General features: G+C 38.4%; 2 protein-coding genes across 2 annotated transcripts; one reads left to right on the plus strand and one right to left on the minus strand.

Moving 5' to 3' along the window:
* Positions 1-712: 712 nt before the first annotated feature.
* LOC128373343 (fibulin-7) lies at positions 713-11,512 on the plus strand. The gene is made up of 8 exons (XM_053333637.1): positions 713-927; positions 2,251-2,413; positions 4,419-4,595; positions 6,855-6,980; positions 7,062-7,199; positions 7,811-7,948; positions 8,367-8,505; positions 10,386-11,512. The coding sequence occupies exons 1-8, from the start codon at positions 850-852 to the stop codon at positions 10,756-10,758; spliced, it is 1,332 nt and encodes a 443-aa protein (XP_053189612.1). The 5' UTR covers positions 713-849; the 3' UTR covers positions 10,759-11,512.
* A 4,326-nt stretch (positions 11,513-15,838) lies between these two features.
* On the minus strand, positions 15,839-23,233 carry tmem87b (transmembrane protein 87B). The gene is made up of 19 exons (XM_053333636.1): positions 23,072-23,233; positions 22,094-22,154; positions 21,912-22,003; positions 21,679-21,804; positions 21,521-21,575; positions 21,120-21,284; positions 20,812-20,873; positions 19,977-20,160; positions 19,781-19,880; positions 19,596-19,689; positions 19,228-19,310; positions 17,653-17,750; positions 17,474-17,532; positions 17,276-17,379; positions 17,085-17,158; positions 16,910-16,980; positions 16,669-16,721; positions 16,539-16,569; positions 15,839-16,202 (listed from the first exon to the last, which is right to left on the minus strand). Exons 1-19 carry the CDS (start codon positions 23,219-23,221, stop codon positions 16,161-16,163), a joined length of 1,704 nt encoding a protein of 567 aa, XP_053189611.1. The 5' UTR covers positions 23,222-23,233; the 3' UTR covers positions 15,839-16,160.
* Positions 23,234-23,970: the final 737 nt, after the last annotated feature.

Raw genomic sequence — 23,970 nt, forward strand, 5'->3', positions numbered from 1 at the left:
CCAGCTAGAAATGAGATGTGAGTGAGTGTACAGTCAACAATCTTCCCAGTAATGAAATGTTAATATGTTGCTTTTTACTGTATAACAATGTGACATATGCTTAAACAGTCATAGGTTATAGCTTCATAATTAACCGTGTATCAGCTACTGTGATTTACGATGATTTAGGCAGTTAGATAACAAGTCGGTTCATAAAATCTTTTGAAGATGATCTTACACATCCAGTGATTGTAGGTTATATAAATGGCTATTATTTATACATTTATAAACAAACACAAATGTCATGGCCTATACTCGCAAATAGATAAGATAGCTAGATAGCTAGATAGATAGATAGATAGATAGATAGATAGATAGATAGATGTGTTATTGTCATTGCATTTTAACACAACGACACTTGGTTTGTCTGCAGTCCACTTAACAGCATAAATAAATACATAGGCTAGTCATAATAATATGTAGGCACACAGAATTAAGGCCACAAACAAAATAAAAAAATAAAAAATACAACATGTGCAGTATATGCAGCTACTTTAATATTGTGAGAAACTTTCCTCTGTCAGCAACAGAGATGCGGAAAGTTGTGTTTGGGAGTTTCTTGGTGGGAGGGATTCTTGCTGCAGGAAACCTAGGTGGCGTGCAGAGCTCAGAGGCTAAACTTTCTAAGAGCGCAGATCCAGAGACAGGAGCGCATCTCTGTCCCAGACACCTGATGAGCATCCTCCATACTCGTGAAGCCAAAAGACGGACCATCACACGAGATAATCGCTCTTTGGGATTTTCATCGAATAAATCTCGAGGGACGTTAGGAGGGAACAGTATTGCATTATTCTTTCTGGACTTACAGTGATGGCACTGTCTTTTCGACGCAGGTGTTTGCTTTTGCTTTGGTTGACCGCTCTTCAGAGTAGCCATGCTGCCGTTCAGGTAAGATATTGTGTATTTTTATATCAGTTAAAGCAGCTGACCTTTAAACAAATGAATGAAATGTGAGCCAGCTGGTTTAAGAGAGTGTGCTATTGAATTAAAACCTCAAGATCTGACTAAACCATTCTTTGGAGATATTTATATAGTCTGGGTCTATTTGGTGAAAAGTGACATTTTCATGTTTCAGTATCTTAATCCTGTCATCTATAAAGAGTGTTAAACCCACAAACAAAAAAAGGTTTGTTTTTATTCTGCATCAGCACTTAATTCCACTTTTGTGCTCGTTTTTTGCAAAGTTTTGCAAAGTTTGGTTGTCATCTGTAGTTTCCACTGGAGAAATTACTTCATACTTTTTGCATTTGCGAAAAAAAAAAGAATTTTCACTGTAGCATCTGGATATGAGTCCTCTCATGTCTTGTCAGCTGGTGGCATTTCCCCTTTGCCTGGGGCATGTAAAAGGAGGAGACCACTGTCTAACAACTGCACAGGTCCAAACTATGCACACAATGAATTTTAATGTCTTGAAGCTATAGTTGTTGTTGTACAAAGACCCCCAAATGCCAGAAAAGGAATTTAAGGTATGCTGCTCTGAGAAATTGTTACAATGAGCATGTGATTAATAAAGCTCTCTGAAAGGATTAGAGGCACTTTCTCTGAGGAACTTTGTAATGGCTTGACAACCCTTTTCGCTCAAGTAACTGTTTGTGGCACCCATGCTATTTTGAGTCTGCCCATTCAGGATTATCCAATGAGCATGTGCCTTCCTACCGCCATGCAAAATATACAGAGGAACAGCATTTTGGACTTATGTCCCACTAACATCTGCCATACAGCTTTTGTCCAGCTGTGTCTGCCACTGAACTTGTGGTAGTAAGTGAAAAGGGGTGAGTGAGGGAGGGAAGAAGAGAGGTAGAATATCTCATACGGGAGCGCTATGAGGACTAATGGAAAATTGTGCAAAGCAAAAATTGTGTAGTGTGCAAAGAATATGGTGAGATATGCATGCAGAGTAAAAACAAACATTGATATAATAATACATCTTGTCACAGTCATAAAAGAATATCAAGAAACTCATAAAATTGACATCTTTGTAACCATAAATACCATGTGCCCACCAATAAGATGGATCTAGTTTCTATTACATCATGCTCCACAGCTGTACATTAATGTCCATTCACTGGTCATGCTTTATATTTTATGACCGTTAAACTGAGGTAACCTTTGCTCCCGTGCCCATTTTCATGCAAGTCGTTACATTTTGAAATGCTTTGCCAATACCCTTTATAGTTCTTAATTCTGCTCACACTCATGCTTTATTTACAGACATGCATGGATAAGCACCAGGTGGTTGGGGTTCTCCGTCAAATGGAGAAATTTCTAAAAGGCCAGGAGATGCGATTTACAGAGGGCCTCCGGATCATGAAGTCAAAACTGGCAATCCTTCAGAACTCTGTTTCCAAGTTGCCCCAAGCAGACCAGTCAGCTGGTGAGTAGTAAATTGATAATATCATGCACCTATCACCACCACCCTCATCACTATTTCCATCAATGTCTTATTACCTTTTTTTAAACAATGAAATAAATAAAATATCCACCATTAGTTAAAAGTGACATTTAGCCAATTCTCACCAAACTACTGAGTGAAATGATTGAAAGAAGAGTACAGTTATAGAAATCGTAGGCTTACACTGCATTAGCTTTAGCTGATTGGCCCTAATAAACTGTCAAATTACTGTACGTTGATGTCATTGCAACACATTGCAACACTAAAATGATGATGATGACGAGTAAAAGTTGGTTAGAAAATGGAATATGGAAGAGAATTTGGTTTTGTGTGAATAATAATCTAATAGCTGAAGTAAAGAAAAATTGTTTCTTTTCATAAATATTCTTGTAGATAAGCAGAAACAAGAAAAAAAGCAGATTGGGCCTTTTGGGATGATACATTGAAACACTTTGATAATAGTTTTTCAGAAATTATGAACTGTGCTCAGTTTATTAAGATAAAATAACTACTGTTTGAAAATACTGAACAGCATTATAATGTATCAATACAGTGTTTCTTTGTCTTTGAACAGATATGAAAGTGTAAGTCTGTGACAGAAATACAATTGTTGAATGAAATGATTTGGCCTGTTATTTTGTAGTTACACTGACAAACCTGTAAATGTGTATGTAAAATATAAAAGCGTAAAAGAGATGTTTTTGTTATATTTAATACACATTCATCTGTTAATCAAACTCCAGAAATAAACACACATACACTGTAAAAAGCTTGCTGTCAATTTTCCAGTAAGTTACTGAAAAAGGGTATTTTCAATTAAAGTATCATTACTGCATTTTAATTTACAGTATCATTACTGTATTTACATATACAGTAATATCATATCAATAGTATCATTGTAAATAGACAATAAATGATGAGAAATGAATGAGAAGTGAAATAATGAGAAGGACATTATTTAATCCAGGATGGCTGTTTTCTGTTGGATCATTCGATGATTCAAATAAATAGCAAAAAAATAGTAATTTGATTTGTAATCCTCAAGGTCTACATTGTATAAACTTCCACATGCATGATTTGACTGAGGTTTTGCTCAATAATTCAATGGATTACTGATAAATGAAGGATTACAAAACATTGAGTTGTTTGAGGATGATCTTCAAACAGTGTTTTTCCAAACCAGTGACAACAGAAAGCCAGAGATGGCTCCATTTATTATGTGATTATCTATTCATCCAACAGGGCAAAGCTCTCTCAGTTACAGAGCTGAGCACTTGACAGAGGAAGTGGATTTGTGGAATTGTGTTGTTTGGCAGAAGATGTTGAGGCCAATTTGTTAGTGATGGACCAGTGCAGTCCATAACTCTGTGGAGAGTTATTGGCAGGACAGGAAGAAGCTGATACTTTACATTTGCAGCAATAAAGCCTCAACAAAATGAAAAGACAGAAGTGAAATTATTGTGCCACCTGCTTTTAATGACCAGGCTTAAATAAAAAATCCACCTATAAAAATATCAAATTTTGAGGTTAGATATACTTAAACTTATTTAATTTGATAATAATTTGATCATAAAATGATTTACAATATTGTTTTCTCTTGAGACTGAAAGAATAGGAAACATTTTCTAACAATCCCCCTAAATGGAGGAAGTATCAAAATCCCATAAAAGTCAAAAATGTAATCCATTTACACTGTTATGTAATTTAATTGTATTATATATTATACAAACATTATACAAGTATTAAACTTGCCAGAGCCTGAAACATAGCATAACATTTGGCTGCTGGTATTATTCTGACTCATAGTAATGGCCGGTCCTCTGCTGGTTGACTGTAAATGAGGCATTTGAACCGTCCTTTCCCATGAAGGCTCTGCACTGCCCAGTGACACGTGTATATCCCCAGGCAGAGAATGCCAGAGGATGTTGGGAGGCTTACTCCACATGTGACCAGCCTTCCTCTCGTGCTCTCTTTCTCTCTCCCACAGCTCCCACCACCTGCCCCTCCCTGGAAGCCCCTGCTCACGGAACGAAGTTTGGCTCAAAGTATTTTGTTGGACATGAGGTACATTTCACTTGTTCCCAGGGCTACCATCTCGTCGGTTCAGCCACACGTGTTTGCCGGGACAACGGCACCTGGACGGGCATCAGTGCCGTCTGTAAAGGTGAGCCATATTGTGATGCTCCCTAACCTGTCCCTTTATCTGAAAGTTTATAGAGCAAAATACAGCAAAGCCAGGCCTGTTAACCTTTCACACATCCATGTATTTACCCATGTGGGAGACAGAGTGTTAGTTACATTTGAGTCAAGAGAGGCTGAAAGAGACATCAGCCCAGAAACCAAACTGAGCTCTGCACACACACAGATAACAGGCAAAGAAAAGAGCCATTCTTTATGATGGCTGGAGCTCCTCGGTATACTGAATGAAGCCCTCGTTAAAATGGCATTAAATGTCTTTGAACACAGAAAAACACCTGTACTGCATTCCATTGTGGGGTACTTTCCCCACCAGCTTTCTACTCCTCATGAACAGCAGCGGTCAGGCTACTGTAAGATAACCCCCCCCACTCTTGCTCATGTTTCCCTGCCTCTTTGACAGAAGTCCCACTGGACGAGGTTAGATCCAGACATTATACCCAAACCATGGTCTGATAGCACTGAAGTATGCCAAGCATGCTATAGATAGTCCTTTCAGCTTGTAGCAGTGGCACTCTTCCAAAAATTCCAAGTGGCACACTCAGTTGAACATATGCATACGTTTATTGACATTCATGCTTAAAGCAGCATGAGAGGGCTTGACTCTGCACAGTATTATCTCTGTTCATGTTTTTTCAACCCAGCACAAGAAGTCTAAATTTAGTCATGCTTAAAAAGCAGTATTGACAGAGTGTGAAAAACTTAAAAAGAGTTTAAATATATCTAGCAGGGTGAAGTGGGCCTTTTCATGTTTTGGTCGTGTGGTGGCCCCTGGGGAAGTCAAATAAACATTAAAGGGGTTGGTTGTCATCCAGTATACTGTGGCCTCAGCGCTGGAGCTCAGTGGCTACTTCAATAATTTGAACATATGTAGAGCTTTCAGAACTGGCCACAGAGACAGAGATAATTGTCCACTTGTTTTGTACCTTTTACAGACAGTACTAAACCTGTATCATCCTGCTTATTGTCACTGTCAACTGTTTGCTGTCATACAAGATTACCATTTATTTCTAATTAATAATCAATGTTTATATTGTTTCCGTTGAAATATGATAAAAAAAAAACTAAACCTTGTTTGGTGAATCTATGCTTATGTATTTAATATGTACACACATCACAGTCACAGTGAAAGTATTGCTCACTGCCAAAGTCAGTTACAGTAATAGTGAAGTAATAGTTAAATGAAAGCCTAAACATATGTTGTAACAAAGTTTAGCATGGTTTGTCAAAAAGTGTCGTGTGATGGAATTGACAGCAAGGTATTTCACAACTCTTTGTACCAGTAACAGAGACACAGAGAAAGCCTTAAAGGCTGTCTTTCAGTGAAGGTGTTAACACATGTGGTCTTATGTGCTTCACAACAAACATATGACTAAAACATGGTATAGAGTACATCTATATAGTGCAGGATCACCAACTTTTACAGATGATTAAAAAAAGAAGAAGAGATAAAATCCATACATCCAGATAACTGCTACTTTTCTTAAGTATCAGTCATCAAACTGGGCGAACACCAATAGCCGGCCCATGGATGGATAGAAGATGGAATTGCAGAGGCTCTTTCATTTTCTGTGTTTCATTACAAGGCACTCTTTCTTTTCAAGGAAACGCCTAACTCCTAATCCTAATAGTATTAGTAGTAGTTTATTTGGAAGAGTAGAATCAAAGAATTTCATATATTTTGCCTTTATAAAGTTCTATTTTAAATACATTTCATAAAGTGCTTCACTGTAGCGACTTCATGTCTCGGTTGTCTGGGCTCACTGTTCTCCAGTGCAGACCTAAAAATCAACCCCAGCAGCACCCATAGGATCAAACAAACTTTCCCAGTCCCAATTTTTATTTCAGTTAGCAGGATTAAAAATCTATAAATCCGTGAGAAGTGGGAACACTACCAACTCTGCACTTAACACTCAATCCTGATTACTATATTAAATATTTTTGCACTTTACACAGCAGTGACAAAAGATTACACAAGAAGGTGTTAAAGCAGCAGCCAAGGAAGCAACAAAACTGAAAGGATAGATTTTTTCTTTTCATCTCAGAGGACAGCAGCTGTAATGTGACTGACTGAAATTGCAGCTGCTGGACCTTTTTTTATGTTTCCACTGGTATAATGAGAAAAAAAGCTAAACCACGTCCAGATTGAAAGTACTTGAGATGACTAAAAAGACTTTAAACTCCTCAACAATTTGACAAGGGTGATCATTCTCTTCTGCGCCAACAGATATAAGTGAGTGTGCAAGTAACCCCTGCCAGAATGGAGGTACCTGTGTTGAGGGTGTTAACCAGTACAAATGCACCTGCCCTCAGAACTGGAGCGGCTCACACTGCCAGCACCAAACCCAGACAGGTACAACTAGATTCATGTCAGAAACATAGTTCAGATCTTTCTCAGATGAAGAGGCCTGAGCACTTGTCATTTTGAATGCAGCACCGCCTGAGTGGAGCGTCATGAATGATCCAGCGTTCAGCCGGAGGCCTCGCTGCGCCCAAGTGAACCGAGCCCAACACTGCAGCTGTGATGCGGGCTTTCACATGAGTGGCACCTCTGACAACAGTATCTGCCAGGGTGAGCTGTAATTATGTGTTACTTAATTGATTCCTGTGGGGAAACTCTGACTTTGCCCCATCCTTTCACTGTGAGGAAGAGGTCAGCTACCGAGCAGTTGCCTCAAGCCGATGTCTTGCTCGATGACATCTCAGCAGGACAGGAAACAGCTGTTATACTTTACCAGGGCTTTCTGTCTGATGTGCATCTTTGCACACCATCTACTGGTGAACAGAAAAGGCCCTGGATACCTGCATTTTTCACTTTTCTACGGAATAATAAGGTTACAATGAGAATAATCTGTGGAGCCAGTCTGTGACAAACAAAATAATCCTTTTGAGAGGTCACAAGCTGATTAGCATCCATTTAGGTCACAGTTGCTTTTAAGATGTAATAGGTTGAGTAACATTTTAAGATCACAATTTTCATGTAGTTGTTTAAATGTTCATCTAAGGTGTTTGAGAAGCAAAGACATAAACAGTCTCCATAAATTAATTGAGTGTGTTTTTAAAATTGTATATACATACAGGTCATTTCCTTCATTTCTTCCCTCCCAGACACACAGTGCTATTGCCTGGTCATAAGATGCCTGTTTTAGGCAGACATGCATTTCCTTTTCTGCTTCTTAACAGATGTGAATGAGTGCGAAGTTTACCGGCTGGACCAAGGAGGGAAGCTGTGTGTCCATGAGTGTGTCAATGTCCCAGGCTCGTACCACTGCTCTTGCCCCAGCGGCTACAAGTTGCTCCCAGATGGGCGGAGCTGTGAGGGTGAGTGACAAGAGGGAACAGAAGACAAAGGCTCTTTCACAAGGCCCTGACTGCCGATCTGGCTGGGTATGTAGCTCCAGAGAGGAATACCTGCGATATAGAAGTACCAGGAGCCTTTGACAGCAGAGTTCCTAGTTTCTGCAGATGTGTCTGTCAGTTCCAAACCTGGCTACCACTACCATTTAGACCCCTGAAGCTTATAATGGTTGCCAGTGGAATGAATGACCTCACCCTTTCCCAGCAGAAAGGATCTTTAGGACATGAAGCGTTTGTGGGAGACTAAACCGAAAAACCAAATAAACAACCAGAGCACAGCACCCCCTGCTCAGACTGTGGTAACCAGGAAGCAGGGAGTCAGTCTGGCAAGTCTCTCTCCCTGCTTCTCATTCTTACATGCCTCTGCTGTTTTGTCTTCCAGATGTGGACGAATGTTTAAGCCAGCAGCACAACTGTAGTCAAGGCACAACTTGTATCAACATGGGGGGAGGCTTTCAGTGCGTCAACCCAGTGTGTCCCCGTTCTCATGGAAACATCAGCTATGTCAAGACATCTCCCTTGTAAGTGAATACAACACAATTTGACCTGTTTGTTTGGAACTTTTTGTCTGAAAAAAGTTAAACGGGATTTCATCTTTCATGTTTTGGCAGCTTCAACTTTCCAGTGACCCACTTCATACAGTATTAAATCAGATCCAACTGTGAGATGCAATGGAAGTGTAATGGGCTCTTGGGGGACATTTTGACTTGTAAATAGCAGGAAAAGCAGTAATAAAAGTAATGATTGCTGTGTTCCATTCAGGTGTGTCAATAATCATCCATGCCAATGAACTAGCATGGTGAGTGAGTCAGGATCTAAGGTGCCCTGAGGTAGGCGTTACATTTACAAGGTTCATCAGCTGAACTGCTTCAAGGGAAATTCAGGTTTCACACAACTTTAGTCTCATTATGGTAGTTTTGGGCACCATTGCCATCAGTAGAAACAACATACTCACTAACTGCTGTGACCTGGGAACGAGGTAACTTTCCTAAAAAGAAGTCAGATGCAGCAAGAAGCATGAAACAATTTATTTGGAGGAGAAACAAAGGCTAATAGTAACATTATTACCAGAAGTGTTTGCTTGCACATAATCTTCCAGTGCAATGAAGGATTATTACCAACATTTCAGGTGCTCTTACTTCCAATTTACCTTCTTTAATCACATGGTTTAAATAATCTTGCTAAATGGTTCATTTGTTTACACATAGTTTTGCAGAGTGACTGCCTATGCTTCTTTCCCCCTTACTATGTTGCATGGACGTCACTATGTTCCCAGATCTAAGCAAATACACAAACTAGCCAAAACTACAAAAATTTGATTTGTTGTTAAAGCTGCATTATAATGAAGCCAACCATTTCTGACAAAGAGCATGCATGCTCAGCAGAACTTCACTCAATGACGTACATTTGTTCTTTAAAGCGACCTAGAACTCTTGTGTTCTGGCCAAATGCTCAGAGACATTACAACTTCCAGCTCCCTATTTGCTAGTCATCATCAAGCTGCCTCATTTAAGGGCATGAAACGTAGCTCTGTTTGCTCCTACTGAACCATCAATGTGGTGAAATACTGCTCCAGTGCCCGCAAAGGGGATGGATAAATATTTTGGCAAACACTTGTAACAAGGGAGGAAGCAAAGAATCGAGTAAGACAGTAGCCGAGTTCCAATTACAGTACATACTAATGCTTACACTAATGCATTTGCACTGGAAAAGACACTAAGTTAAGAATACTTAAACATCCACAGGGTTATAAATCAACTCAAGTTGTGAGTGTAATTGTTTTTCCAGCATGAACACACTACAAACAGTACTGAAAACCTGCTTAGAATTACTAAGTAGTATGAATTTGGGACGCAGATGATGCTTAAAAAAAATGATAGCAGATGATGCAAATTTCCAGTAAAACGGTCCAGAACAACGTATTAGAAAAATATTTTGCTTCCTCTTTTTAAAAGTTGAATTGACATCTTGTATAATTTTCTTTTAATACAAAATGGAAAAGTTCAGAACAGTTTTATGAATATTATTATGCAGTACACATTAATATCTGAATTGGGACACAGCTACTGTTTGTGAGAGGGGAAGCTTGATGGTGATATGCAGGGTCTGGGAGTACACAGAGACTGTTTATACAGTATGCTCTCTCTCCTTTGTTGAACCACATGTGCTGCCTATAAAAGAGAAATAAAGTTTACAGCTTGCTATTTTCCAATAGTTACATTCGCTTGACCTCGTATGTATTGTTTGTGTTACTTCTCTTTAAGTCACAAGAACAGTTTGGCTCTGGATATACTTTCCCATGGGTATAATTTCATTATGTAACCGTTTAGCCCCTTTATTTGACGACTGTCAAATACACAGAATGTAAAACATTTTCTTTTCCTGCATTTTTCTCCTGCAGTCAGTGTGAGAGAAACCCCTGCCCCATGGACAGCCGCTCCTGCCACCTGGCACCTAAGACCGTCTCCTTCCACTACCTGTCCCTTCCCTCCAACCTGCAGACTCCAGCCACTCTTTTCCGTATGGCCACGGCTGCAGCCCCCGGGCGCACCGGACCTGACAGCCTGCGTTTCGGCATAGTGGGAGGAAACTCCCGGGCCATGTTTGCCATGCAGCGTTCAGACAGACAAACTGGTGAGCTGATACTGGTCCAGCAGCTGCGCGGGCCACAGGAGATCAGCGTTGATGTGGACATGTCTGAATACAGTGAGCGCACCTTTCAGGCCAAGCATGTGGCCAGGGTCCACGTTCTGGTTTCACCTTACAATTTCTGAGAGCGCCTTTCCAAAAGAGGAAGGCTAGAGACAGAAAGGTAAAGAGGAGCGAAGAGGAGTGCATAATGGGCACTGAGTTTACTGATCATCTTCATCCCCTTGAATCCAGTTGCTGGCCATCCTTTGCTCAGTGGCTAAATGTACTATGAGATTTGAGAATAGTAAAAATTACCAAAAGATGAGAGTGACAAGCCAATATTATTATAGTTATATTATGAATATAATAATATATGGCAGAAAACATAATAGAATCATTAAGCCGTGTCAGTGAGCTTGAATGCATGAATTAGATTTACTTTCTAAACAAAAGCTAAATTAAAGGGTTTGAAGTAAAGGATAACTTCTTTTGTTATTGCTGTTTGTATTTTTATGTCTATCATAGATCATCTCTGTGTAGCTCAGGGTTGGCCCTGGGGCTGATGCACTGCCCCGCTGTACTGATGATAAATCCCTATAAGACATTAGTGCTCCTGCGGCTCTAATTTATTGGAAATATTGTTGCTGGTTTTTACATTGTAACATACTGAATGCCACATGTTTATCTTCCATCATATACTGTATATTTGTTTTTTGTACTGGCTTACATTGTTATAGCGCCATTCTTTCTACTAAGGGAGTTTTTCTTAGTTAAACAGTAGATGCAGTACTGTACAGTACCTGGGCATATTTCCTCTATTACTCATATTCCGCACATATATGTATGTTATCCAGAAATAGTCTCACTATAAATCAATGATGATTTTGGCAAGCTTGCCAATGCACTATGCAGTTTATCTGGAATTTTAATTGTCTTTACATAACTGAAATAAAGTCAGTCCAAGATTTCAGCGTTTGTTAGAACTACCTCACTTGATGCTGAACAGTGTGCTGTGCTATTAAATGTCCTTGTGGCAGTGTTTGTTTTCATTCTACATCTATTACAACAGAATTTTAACGAGTGAAATTCAAACCAAAGCATGCTGATAAACGAACCCTGGATGGTTATAAAAGTTCCCTGAATGGATGAAAGGGAAAGAGAGGAAAAGTGTGTGTTTTAGACTAAAACCCCCAAGGCAGCAGACAGGACAGGTCAAAACAGCATCCCACTTGAAACAAAAGAAGTATTTTTATTTGAATTTAATGCGAGGAACAGTAACTGTCAGATCTTAAAATCAAATCTCACTGTGCCTATTTGTTAGAGAAAGAAGAGACTAATGTTCAACACATGTGGTCTCTTAACTTCCTTCCCTCTGTCCTCTCACGTCTCCATCCAGGGGTTTACATTGCAATAAAAGAGGCCAGAAGAACTGCATGCTTCTAAAAGGGAGTGGAGGGCGAGAATCAAAACACATGCCCTGACAGCACACACACACACACACACACACACACACACACACTGTTCTGAAAATGACAACGTGCCTTAATGGCAGGCGTAATTTCCTTCGGTAACCATAGCACAAGTGCTCACATTGCAGTCTTTGTTTCAAGCTTGTGCTCGGGCCGTTTGATGTTCACATGTTTCATCCATTCTGAGGCGGAAGGATATTGCCAGAGACAATTGGAGAGCACTGAGCTTCATAACACAAGCCATTTGCTGGCGAGTAATGATAAAAATATACAGTGAGGGCCTTGAGGCAAAGCCAGCACAGAGTGTGGTTTGTACTCATATTACGTCAGAGTCACAGAACCACGATGAAACTCTGGATGCTCAATCCCAATTTGATGAAGTTCTCCATGTGTTGGTTAAGCTTTTTGAGGCATTTCTTTAACTCCATTATCTTTTTTTTGAAGTTGTGGTGTGCAGTGTTATGCAAACATCTCTGCTCTGTTAGTGAGCGCTGGTGAAGATCTACCTGTGAACTATGATATTTAATCAAATTTTATTAAAAAAAACTTAAATTTGCAGCATACCTGAACTAGTTTAGGGAAATATTTAGTTTCTGGTCCAGCCAAAGAGAGAAACAGTGGTCACAAGCATTAAATTATACATAATATTTACTGATCTTGAACAAACTACGGCCTCTAAATGAGCTTCAGTAAACTATCATTTGCCTTCAGGACAATTGTGTGTTTTTATTATTTTGTCCATCCCTGTGGTTCGATATGTAAAGGCTCCCGGTCATGTGCCATCTACAAAAAGTACATTCACCTTTTCGTAAAAAAGTGTGTGGGGGGGGGGGGGGGGGGGGGGGGACACAATCTCACAAATTCTTGAAATTCCAGGAGCAGTTGAATCTTGAGCTTCAGCATAAACTTCATCCTCCTAAAACAACATGTCTTATTTTATCTATTCATAAGTCATTTTGAAGTGAAGCGGCAGAAAACCCTTCAATCTATGGATCTCCATCATAACAGAAAATGGGCATGTGTTAGTTCAGAATGAAAGGCCTTGTGGAGGAATTCTGCTCCACTTTTATTATGCAGGAAAGGGGAGAGGTCGCCTGTGGATCATCTTTCATGTGGGATAAATGTTTGGAAAAAATCCAAAAATACGCTCTCACATAAGGGAGGCTGGATGGAGGTACCGGTACTTTAGTGTCTAACTTTGAAGTAGCCCATAATATGAAATTAAAGGCCATAATAATGACACTTTCGTGCCTGATACAAATGTCAAATACTGTATGATCCAGGCTCATTATTGGCTGCAGAAGACAAGAAGACCTGGTAGTAAATATAGCATTTAGCAGGTTGCTCAGATAAAAAAACTGTCAGTTAAGAGGAACTGGGGCTCCCTGGCTCCTTTTTTCCTGTTTGTCTCTGCAATAAGATCTTGTTTAATTATAGATTTGATAACTGTATATTTGTAATTGTATTACTCAGTTTCTAAATGTTTGCTCTTTAAAACCTAAACACTGAAGTCGAAGCCTAAAACGGCTTCTTTTAACCCTGACATACTGTTCATATACTGACTCACAATTAGTCTCTACACCAATTCAGATTAATAAATTCCCCACCAGTCATTAATCAATGTTTGATTAAACTTATGGACAGAAATGTTTGAATTCAGATTTTTGAATTTACGTAATAAATTCAAGTCAATTTTGTACATTTGCATATATAAAAATGTGTATCAACTATGTTAGGGTTAAAAGAAACGGAGGGTTTGAACACTGAAGTTTCTGTATTTGGTCCAAACATCTGATATTAAGTGACACTTTAACTTCAGAGGAAGTTTTAATCAGTTTGGTCTCCAACAACTTGAAGTGTCGACATGACAAATCCATTGGCTTGTTTGTGGATTTTATGTTTTATAGCCTTCTTAGTCAAAAGCCCATTAATAGCTAATGGTTTGAGAGAAACCTCAAGGTTTGTGTTTTCACCAACTGTGCTTCTTTCAAACTCTCCCGTGTTTCAGTCTGTGTTTCATTATCATTCATCATCATTTTCCTCACAATAGCCCATTCAGCCTACAGTTACTTAACCTACTCCCTCTAGAAACTGCAAAACAGCTTTAAAGAGAAACAGATTTTAACTGATGTTGCAAAATCATAACATGTGCATGTTTATAGCCAAATCAAGACTTAAAATAAGAGATCAGGATACAAACATTCTCCTGTATTCAATTCATATTTAATCTGAGCGAACACGCTTTCTTGAGACGGAAGAAAAAAGAAAACTGTTGAAAAGTTCAAGCTTAGTTCTTCATGACACTCTTGAAAGAAAGAAAAAAAGACAAGTCATATTATGCAGACACCTCTCCACCTGTGGAATTATGAAATAACAGGAATCAGCCAAAGCCCATCTGTACAAATAATCAAGGTCCACTGCAGGTGTCTGCAGTTTTATATAACTTAAGGACAGCTTGCCATCATAAGCACAATTATTCCAGGTTTCCAACCAACAGAAAAAAGGAAGAAAAAAAATGGAGGGAACTGTTAACAGTGACCATATAAACCACTAGAGGTGATCAACTTGTGCTTGTGCTAACCACACAACTTATCTAGTGTGTCATAGTGTGAGCTGGCCTGGACGGACGAGATCCTGTCACTGCATTTACTCAAGTCAACACACATTAAGACAACAACAGTGTCCCAACTTAAGACTACACTGAAAAAAACACCAGGCCGTCCATTTTTAATGATAATAAATGAAAAAACACTAGCATATTAAGACTTTTTTTTGAAAGAACATGAATGGTATTAAGGTGTCTGTGAAATCAACACAATAACTTTATCAGCAAAGAAAGCAAACATTGCAAAGAAATAAGATGCTTTGCTCGATACATTTTGAGATTGTTCAGGGTCCAAGTGATTAAACATAAAAATGGATGCACACATTGTAAACACACTTAGCGTAAACAAGGGTTAACACACAACTTATAAGTACACTTTAAACAAATAAATAATACAATTGTAAAACGCCACATCAACATACAGTATATTGCTGCTTATTTCAGAAGACACCCCTCCACACACATACAGTAGATTCATTATAGACTTCCTACACTGACTACAAATCCAGACACTAGACTACTTCATTAAATTCAAAATTGTACAAATCATTTGTGCATCGCCCCTCTCACACTCATTCACACACCAATACTGAGATGATTGGAATACCAGAATTAGGCCTCATACAAGAAACTATGAGTAGGCACAACTTTGATCTTGAAAGTGCATAGGAGGAAATGTTCTATTCATAAATCATAGCATTTTCATTTCAGTGTTGTTGTTTTTTTTCTCTTTTGAACGCTGGTAACAAAAGAAAAGTGTGTTACGGACAGTCAAAATCATATGAAAAATACAAACTGTCTACTGAATTCCATAACTTTGATGCTTTAGGAACGCACATTTATACATATATATAGATAGATAGATATAAAAAGAAAGATCCTGTTTGAAATTAAATAAACACACTGAAGTCAAATTCTTTCTCTTTCTCCCTTGGCTGCAAAAAATAATTAAATAAATCATTCTTGGTGTTAATTATTGTGGAGAAAAAAACCCTTAAATTATTTTTCTGTTCATAAATAGGCGTCTTATGTTAATATCTCGTATCAAAAAGACACTCAATGTATATATAAGAGTGTGTTCATGCATGAGGCCAACTGTTCTTAATTTGCTGATAAAATAAATTCACATGAATATGACAGAAATAAATACAGCACTTAATATAAAACGAAAAACATTCTCTTTGGAAAGAAAGGCTCAAAACTGATCAGATCAAGGAAACAGTCAACTGACACCAGTTTCTCCTCTGGTAGAATCCTTTTTCTTGAGAAGTTGAGGAAATATGCAGAGGTCCCCCTTAAACTGTGGCCTCCCCTGTGAAGGAGCAGCCATATTGGGAGGATCCCCTGAAAAAAGTTAAATGGCACTCCACCACCACCTGACTGGAAATCCTGAAGAAAACCTTGCTGCGGAGTCGGGGACGGCTGGCTGTGTTGTCTCTCCATGTCAGCTGCTGGCTGGAAATGTCTCGCCTCACTCCAGCTTTGACATCTCATACTTGGTCGTCATGATTTCCTGGAAAAATAATATGCAATTATTAGCTATACATTTTTGTTCTCGCTATTACGTTTTCATTTTCACTTTTACACAAAATCTTCATGTTATAGCATGTTATTATATGTGTTAGGGTTAGGGTTTATTTTTGACTTGAAAAGAGAAGGTGTGCCCACATAATTCACCATGGTTCCTTTCACCTTTGTCCTGAGGTCACTCTAACCTCATAAAATAAAGCTTTCTTACTCACTGTTAGTGGACAGTCTTACTCATCTCCACATGTCTAGACTAACCATTGATGGTTAAATAAATAACATATTCCTGTTTCGTAAATTTCAAAAGTAATGGGATTCATACCTCGTCTGAGTCGAGCAGGACTGGCAGAGCTCTACAGTGACAAACAGGATCAAAAAAGTTAGAATCACACATGCTTCATATGAAAAACAGCTGACTAGATTAATAAATATAAATTTTATAAGATGCTTACACATCAGTAAGAGAGCTAGGAATGTTATCCTCCACCCACTTCATGTCTTCATCCTGTACAGGTACAAAAAGTGGACATTAAAGAGTAAATACTGCCATCTGCTGAAATATGAGACACTTGTATGGCTGCATTTCCTAAACCTGAACAGTTATTCTCTATTGTATGAGTCTAATATTAAATAAATAACATTGAATTTAACTTATTGTCATTTGAAAACATAATGAGCAGTTGTGTTACTGACTGGGTTGTTTTCTGCAGGCTTCACCGTGCCATTGGTCTCACTTTTAGAGGTTCTCAATTTTATGCCGTCTGCTGTGAATTCCAAAAAAAGATAAAAGACAAATAAATATATCAAAGAGAACTGACACCTTTGCAACGTTCTGATTAAAAGTAATTCTTCCATGATGTTACCATACCAATGTTTGAAGAAGCAATAAATTCCTCAATTTCCTCATCGTCTGAGTCATCGATCAGAGGTGTGAAAGCATACCTGCGGGCAATGAAGTTATGAGAGAAATAAAACACTTTTTCACAGAGAAAAAAAAGGAATAAAAATGTTCACTTCAGGTCATGTCGGTGAATTTAACAGTGATAACGTAGTATTTGCCTTTGGTTGTTTGCAGATGGTCTCCATAAAAACATTATGACCAACAGAATGACGGAGAACAAGAATCTCCAGAAAGCATCTTCCACCCACAGCTCGATCCAATCCTTCACACAAAATAGGACATTAAATTAAGAAAAGGTTTGACTTTTTAAAGACAAACATTATGTAATATAATAAATATTCAAAAACAATACTCACAGACTGGCAATCTGCTAGCCGGAATTTCTTTGCTGTCCACCCCATGAAAATGATAGAAGCTGGAGGAGAAAAGGACAGACAAATGATCTTATGTTCTCTTTAGATACTGTGGCATTACTACCAGTACTGCCATAGGCCATGTTCTCTAATCTAACTATAAGTGTATTTGTACTACTTACCAATGACGGCAAATATTAATGTGTTTGTAAAGTGCCTGTAGAGAGACAACTTGACAGGGTTTCTCCTCAGCTTCAGAGTCTTGATGGTTTGTGCCAGACTGACAAATATGTTAATGGCAGTCAAGGAAACACATGACAGACATCAAACTAAAACTATATCACAAATTAATCAACGAGAGCCCATAAACACTACATGTTGGTAAATATACACTTATGATAATGCCTGTGTTTTGCATTACTCCTTACAATTACATAATTTCTTACAGTCCAACTTATTAGGTACACCTTCTTGTCATACTATCAACTCTTTCCTCCTGGCTCAGAGTAACACATAAAACAAAAAGTGGTCAGTTCACTTTCTCATTCTTAATATTCAAAACAACTGAAATATGTATTTTACCTGTTCCCTGTTTTTATTTGTATTTCATGTTCAATATCTTATTTAAGAGCCACAGTTGAAATCTTAATTTTTACCATCATGCTTATCAATGTGCAGTAACAATGAAATTGTTATAATAAAATAAAAACATTGATCTATTCAAACACAAATTGTTTGACTATGTTAAAGTGGCAACTAGGAGTGGGCGATATGACGATATATACCATAATTTTTCAAACGGCACCGAATTGGCTGTTCTGTTTATACTGTGTTAACTATCTCTGTTAGTTCATGTTAGGTCATGAAGGTTGATTAGCCACATAATTCATTGATTTTATCTATTAACAATTTCTCAGTAGATGTAGCTGAAAATATGCTGATATATATATGTTCACCAATTTTTTTTTTTTTGCCATATCACCCCCTAATGGCAACTATACACATATCATCTTTAAACAGGAGCACTTGTAAAGGGTGTTTGGTGGGCATGCAAATCAATCACTTATGCCAATTCAGACCAAGACAGCCAATCAGCGTCAACATAGTTGAACATTGACTGGGCAAGAAAATAAGAGTGATAAATTAATATTTCAAGCGTAGTTAAATCAAAATCAGAAAAGAATGTTGGTTAGGGATAATTATTGATTAATGCTTGGCTGTTTCTTCTGAGTGTCCTTTCACTGCTTATTTTCCAAGGGAAAATAAGGAAGTGTTATATATATTTTAAGCACTAATTTCCCATGGAAATAGGGAAATCCCAGTTGCAGATGCATCTCTCTTGGTCTAATTTGGGCTCATATCAAAGAGGTGAGGAGCAGAGGGGAACCACATAAGGAAAGGCTGTAGGTGCACGAAAGGATATCCACCAGCAAAGAGAGGAGTCAAGCAGAGCCAGGGGAATGTTGGCCAGCAGGGCCAAGTCAGAGTCTTTAGCCTAGGAGTAAGGACATAGCAGGACCAAAGGACACGAGGACGAGGATAAAATGTGGGGGAAAAAACAATCACAGACACGATGAGAGATAAAAAAGGCAAGAAAGCAGGTGAGATAAAGAACCATCCACCAAAGTGCACAACTATCCACCCCAAAAGGAAAAGGAGACTCTAAATTATTGAAGCTGAATTGATTAACCAACAGGTCTGGCTTGTGGTGTTGAGAATAAAATAACTTTCTGATGAGATGATAAGGAGGAGTTCACTGGAAGGATATGAACCAGATGCAGCAGGACTCAAACACAGCCAGAACAATTGCTGTAATGAGAGCTGGGCCATTGTCCCGACCCTTCAGTACATCAACACCCAAAATTAAGAAAAATACACAAATCCTGATGTCAGTTTTACTTCAACTTCTACTTATTATCCGTTTATGAACAATAAGTTGATTATTTGATCTTTAGAACATAAATTAGGGGCCATTTTTATCATTAAAATGTAATTTATCAAATAATAACGCTGATTGTTGTCACTGTCTGTCCTGTTAACTTGAGATGGTCATTTGTTGTTGTTATCGTTGACATTTTTATAGATTAAAACAAGAGAAAAAAAATAATAGGAGGACACTTCTCACCCCAGTGATCCTCAGAACTCCTTCAATGCTAGCAAAAGCAAAGTATAGAACACCGAGTCCCACCACTCTGTGCATTACTGTCCCCAGACGAGGCCTTAAGGGAAAGAGAAATGAAAAAATGTTCATTGCCTGATTTTGATTGCACAATAATTTTCATTTGACAAACAACAAAACTGCTGACATACTTTACAATGCCATAACCAAGGCTGACGATGATGACGAGCAATCGAGCCAAAGTTCTCTTGAGGGCAGAGACCAGCTCGGCAAAGATCAGCAGGCCTGGAGCTAAATGCAACACAAGCAGAAACATAACAATTACTATCTCTACTTCTACTATGAGGCAGGTAATAAGACATTTTTTAATTATCTGTAGATACTCACACGCAGAGCCAACAGTATTGGTGTTTTCGTATTCAGCGCAGAAGACAGCCTTCTCCACCATCCCCAGGAATATGACCCCTGCTATCCAGAACTGGATCCTCAGCAGATCCTTCCAGTAGCAGGCTGCCCAGACAAACCACAGCATGGCGTACAGGATGTACACTATGCACATCACCATGTAGAACTACAAACAGACAATGAGGGATTAGTCTAAAATTACGTCACACATGGGAGCAATTGCTGTTCATTAACTGGAGACCAAATACCAGAGAAATTGACAGAAAAAATGTTGTTTTTGTTTCTGAGTTCTGACTTCTCATTTAGCTCCACTATGATTCACTATGGTTTGGATCAGTCCGTTGTAGCTCACTTCAATGTAGCAGCACAAAGAAATAATACACAGCCATTTATCTTTTTGTGCAGTGATAGTTGGTGGGCATGCTTTTTGTAGAGATCAGTTCTCCACTCAATTGTTCACAATAGAGTTTCTGTTTTGTCATCATCATCATCATCATCATCATCATCATCATCATCATCAATCACATCTTTAGGTCTGTAGTCAGATGTTGTCATAGTTTTTAAAACTGAAACAACTTATTTCCATTATTTACTGCTTAGACTTTATGTTTTATTGTGTTTTTGGATTAATTGTTCTTATAAAGAGGACAAACCCTTTAACTTTGTATTTTTGAGTGTTATTTAAATCATGTACCCACCCAAAAAAGTGAATTATAACCATCTATTGATCCAGAAGAGGATCATCATGATTATAAATGGTTAATTAAGTTTTTACAAACACAAATCACAAAAAATGATTCTTCACTCATATACTTACAATCATGAGAGGGTAATCTGTGATAGAAATGTAGCCGTGGTCGCCTTTCATCACCACATCAACTGTAAAAACAAAAATCTAGACATTAGACAAATTAAGCTATGTTTCCTAAACCATTAACAATTTGTTTGTGGCAGTGAATAGTTTTGAAATCTTTGCATAATGAAGCCACCCTCTGATCAGACTAGTTCATTTTCTAACATGTCTGTCCATGAATGCAGCATGCAGAGTAAAATTATACATTGTAATGTTGTTCCTCTTTTCAACCACACATTATATTATTTGCCTGTGAAAAAACAACAACTCACCTGTTAAATTCCAGTTGGCATCTTGTTTATTTGACACTATCTTAACAACCAGCAGGTAAGGCCCGTCCTTCCAAGTGGTGGCTATGACATTGTCTGTGATACTCACACTGCCGTTGTTGCTGCCGCTGTCATATTCCTCAGTGATCCATGGGGTCTCATTTTCATCATGTAATATTACAAAAATATCACAGGGTTAAAATACCTGCTACATCAACTTTAAAACCTTTGACTGTGTATGTGTAAAACATTTAAAGAAACATTAACAAAACTATTTATCAGTTCAAGACACTAAATTGTGTGTGTTCTGTTAGTTTCCTGGAAGATTTCTATCTTAAATCTTTGATACGATTTTATTGATCCCCAAAGGGAAATTCACAACTTCCATTTTCCTATTAAACTTACTAGCACTTCACCCTCCACAGGTGGAATGACAGGACGTGGATCTGCCTTTGCTTTCTGAAAAAAAACAAAAAAACCCAAACAGACAATTACTGGATGTAGAGAGGTAATAAATATTACTATATCAACCAAACTGAGGAGAGTAATGTGACAAACCTACTTTTAGCATTGGAAAGGAGCTGCTACATGGTATGGGCTGGTATTTGTGTTCAATGAACTCTCCTTTCCCGAGAGGGTTTGGATCCATGCTCCCCCCACGACTCAGCGGTATTCTGTCATACATTTCCTACAGACAATGACAATCACAACTGAGCATATCTCATTTTTCACCTACCAAGCATGGAAAAATAGACTGTTCGATTGTAAGTTTTACATTGGAGCTTATATACTTACTTCAATGTTTTTGAACTCATTGTGACAGTGGTAGTATTTTAAATACCAGTGAATGGTGAAAGTCACCGTCTCAGGACAACCAAAAGGCTTAACTGGAAGATGAACACACAAGTGTCAAAAAGGTGTACCTTTTTTTGTGATAGGTTAGGAGCGCATTTTCCACCTTTCCACCATTTTCTTACCTTTCAATTCAATATCAGTGTTTTTGTACATGGATTTCGTTAACAGCAGCGGTCTTGAGGTCTGTGGAATAGTAAAATATTGTAAGCTAGGATGAAAGTTAGGATTATTTTTCTTATCAATATTAAGTTAGTTATCAATATGTAATTAGTTTGGTGAACTGATTAATCATTTAAGCACAATGGTGGCTGTGTCTGCAGTTTCTGCCAGTGTTTACATGGTGGGAAAAAGACCCGTGTGTCATGTGAATTATAAAAATGTAATATTGTCCATAGGTGTGTGTTTGTTTGACTGTATGTCTTGTGTTGAGCAATAAACTGGTGATGTCTCTCCTTGTGCAACTAGATATAGAGACAGACACAGCATTAGAGGGAAACCAAAACTTCTCCACACCTAAATTATTGATTAAGGCTTTGTAGTTCTCATTAGACTAAGTCTGGAAACAGTGGCTTGATTCTGATAAACGGGAACCAGTGTACAAACAGTGGAGGTTAGGTCAGGGTGTGTATTCATATAATACAACAATGATGAGTAGGTTAGCAGGTTAGTGGTAAATGACATAATCAAGCAGTTCAATTAAACCTGGACACACAGGTCAAACTGGTGAAGCGTGCAGAGTTAGAGAGGGTGGTGGCAGAGTTAGACACAAGGTAACAAATGAGGATTTCTTCCAGGGGCTCAACTAAACAACAAAGACTTTACAGACTACAGCTGTCCAACTTAAACTAAAGCCAGCTAGTTAGCCATCTGCTTACTGTAGCTTGAAATGCTTTCTCCTTCAATTAGCTAACAACTGTTCTTTCGGTAGACACGCCTTATTAAAATCTATTAAAGACAGCAGCACATACAAAGTAAATAAGGCTTTACGATTATTGCTAGTTTAGACGACTGTCACCATACTCCCAGCTGATAGCAAGCTAGCATAACAAGGCTAATATAGCTAACGCCAGTTGACCGGTATCTTCTAATTGGATACTTACATTTACAACAGTGATTTTCCAAAGGCCCGGCTCTGGTGCTGCAGCAACCGCATTTATGGTATTGAGGAAAAGTACAAAAATGACTACCCGTGGATAAAAAACTGCTGTGACCGGACAGCTCCACGTCCTCATTCTGCCTGTAGCAGCCATGTTGGTTTCGGGTTTGACCACTCCACTGCAGGAGGCGCCGTGAACGCACCAGCTGGAGGAGCGCAACGTCAAACCTTTACCTGTGTCACGGTCACCTGTTTCAGCCTGGTGTTTGACAGCTTTACAGAAGAGCGAAGTCTCACTCTGACCTCATGTCTGTAAGATATACAGGTTAACTATCAACTAGGTTAACTATCTGTCATTATTCATCACTCGTCACTGACAGCGTTGCTCATAATTGCAGACAGAAAGGGGAACTTGTGGGTGAGTAGTTCATGTTCCTTTTCATCTAAACTTCAAACAAGCTTGAGTGACCTTGAGAAGATTAAATCACTTCCAACTATCTTAGATTAATGTTGTGCATTAATTCATGTTTCTATTGACCGATATTTGCCTGAATGTCAATTTTGTGACAATTTATTTAAGGGGACATATGGTGCTTTGGAGTCCACAACATACTTAATTGTATTCTACTTACGTTTACATAGCTACATACACGTAAATTAAATAATCTATGTAATTCAATATACATATTGTTATTCCAATAAAATACTTTACAGTATCTGCGCCATGAACAGCATGTTAGCAGGCTATGTCATTCAATACTTTTAAGGTAAATGTAACAGTTTTTTGTTTGTTTTGTTTTTTAAAGTGTATTTCTTACCTCTTTGGCTGTTTGTTTTGCAGAGCTAACCTGGCTGCTTCCTCTTAAGATTGTGATGCCTCAGTGTTAAAATGGGCCATTCTTC

This window comes from Scomber japonicus, chromosome 14 (genome assembly GCF_027409825.1).
Source record: "Scomber japonicus isolate fScoJap1 chromosome 14, fScoJap1.pri, whole genome shotgun sequence".
NCBI classification, from domain to species: domain Eukaryota; kingdom Metazoa; phylum Chordata; class Actinopteri; order Scombriformes; family Scombridae; genus Scomber; species Scomber japonicus.

What these genes read in the sequence shown, in the direction of transcription:
- LOC128373343 (XM_053333637.1), top strand. Translation starts at nt 850, where the DNA reads ATGGCACTGTCTTTTCGACGCAGGTGTTTGCTTTTGCTTTGGTTGACC. An exon ending in GTAGCCATGCTGCCGTTCAG is followed by an intron (nt 928 to 2,250) that starts GTAAGATATTGT and finishes CTTTATTTACAG; the next exon opens with ACATGCATGGATAAGCACCA. An exon ending in TGACAACAGTATCTGCCAGG is followed by an intron (nt 7,200 to 7,810) that starts GTGAGCTGTAAT and finishes GCTTCTTAACAG; the next exon opens with ATGTGAATGAGTGCGAAGTT.
- tmem87b (XM_053333636.1), bottom strand. Translation starts at nt 23,221, where the DNA reads ATGGCTGCTACAGGCAGAATGAGGACGTGGAGCTGTCCGGTCACAGCA. An exon ending in GCTCCTTTCCAATGCTAAAA is followed by an intron (nt 21,576 to 21,678) that starts GTAGGTTTGTCA and finishes GTTTTTTTTCAG; the next exon opens with AAAGCAAAGGCAGATCCACG. An exon ending in ATTAATATTTGCCGTCATTG is followed by an intron (nt 17,533 to 17,652) that starts GTAAGTAGTACA and finishes TTTCTCCTCCAG; the next exon opens with CTTCTATCATTTTCATGGGG.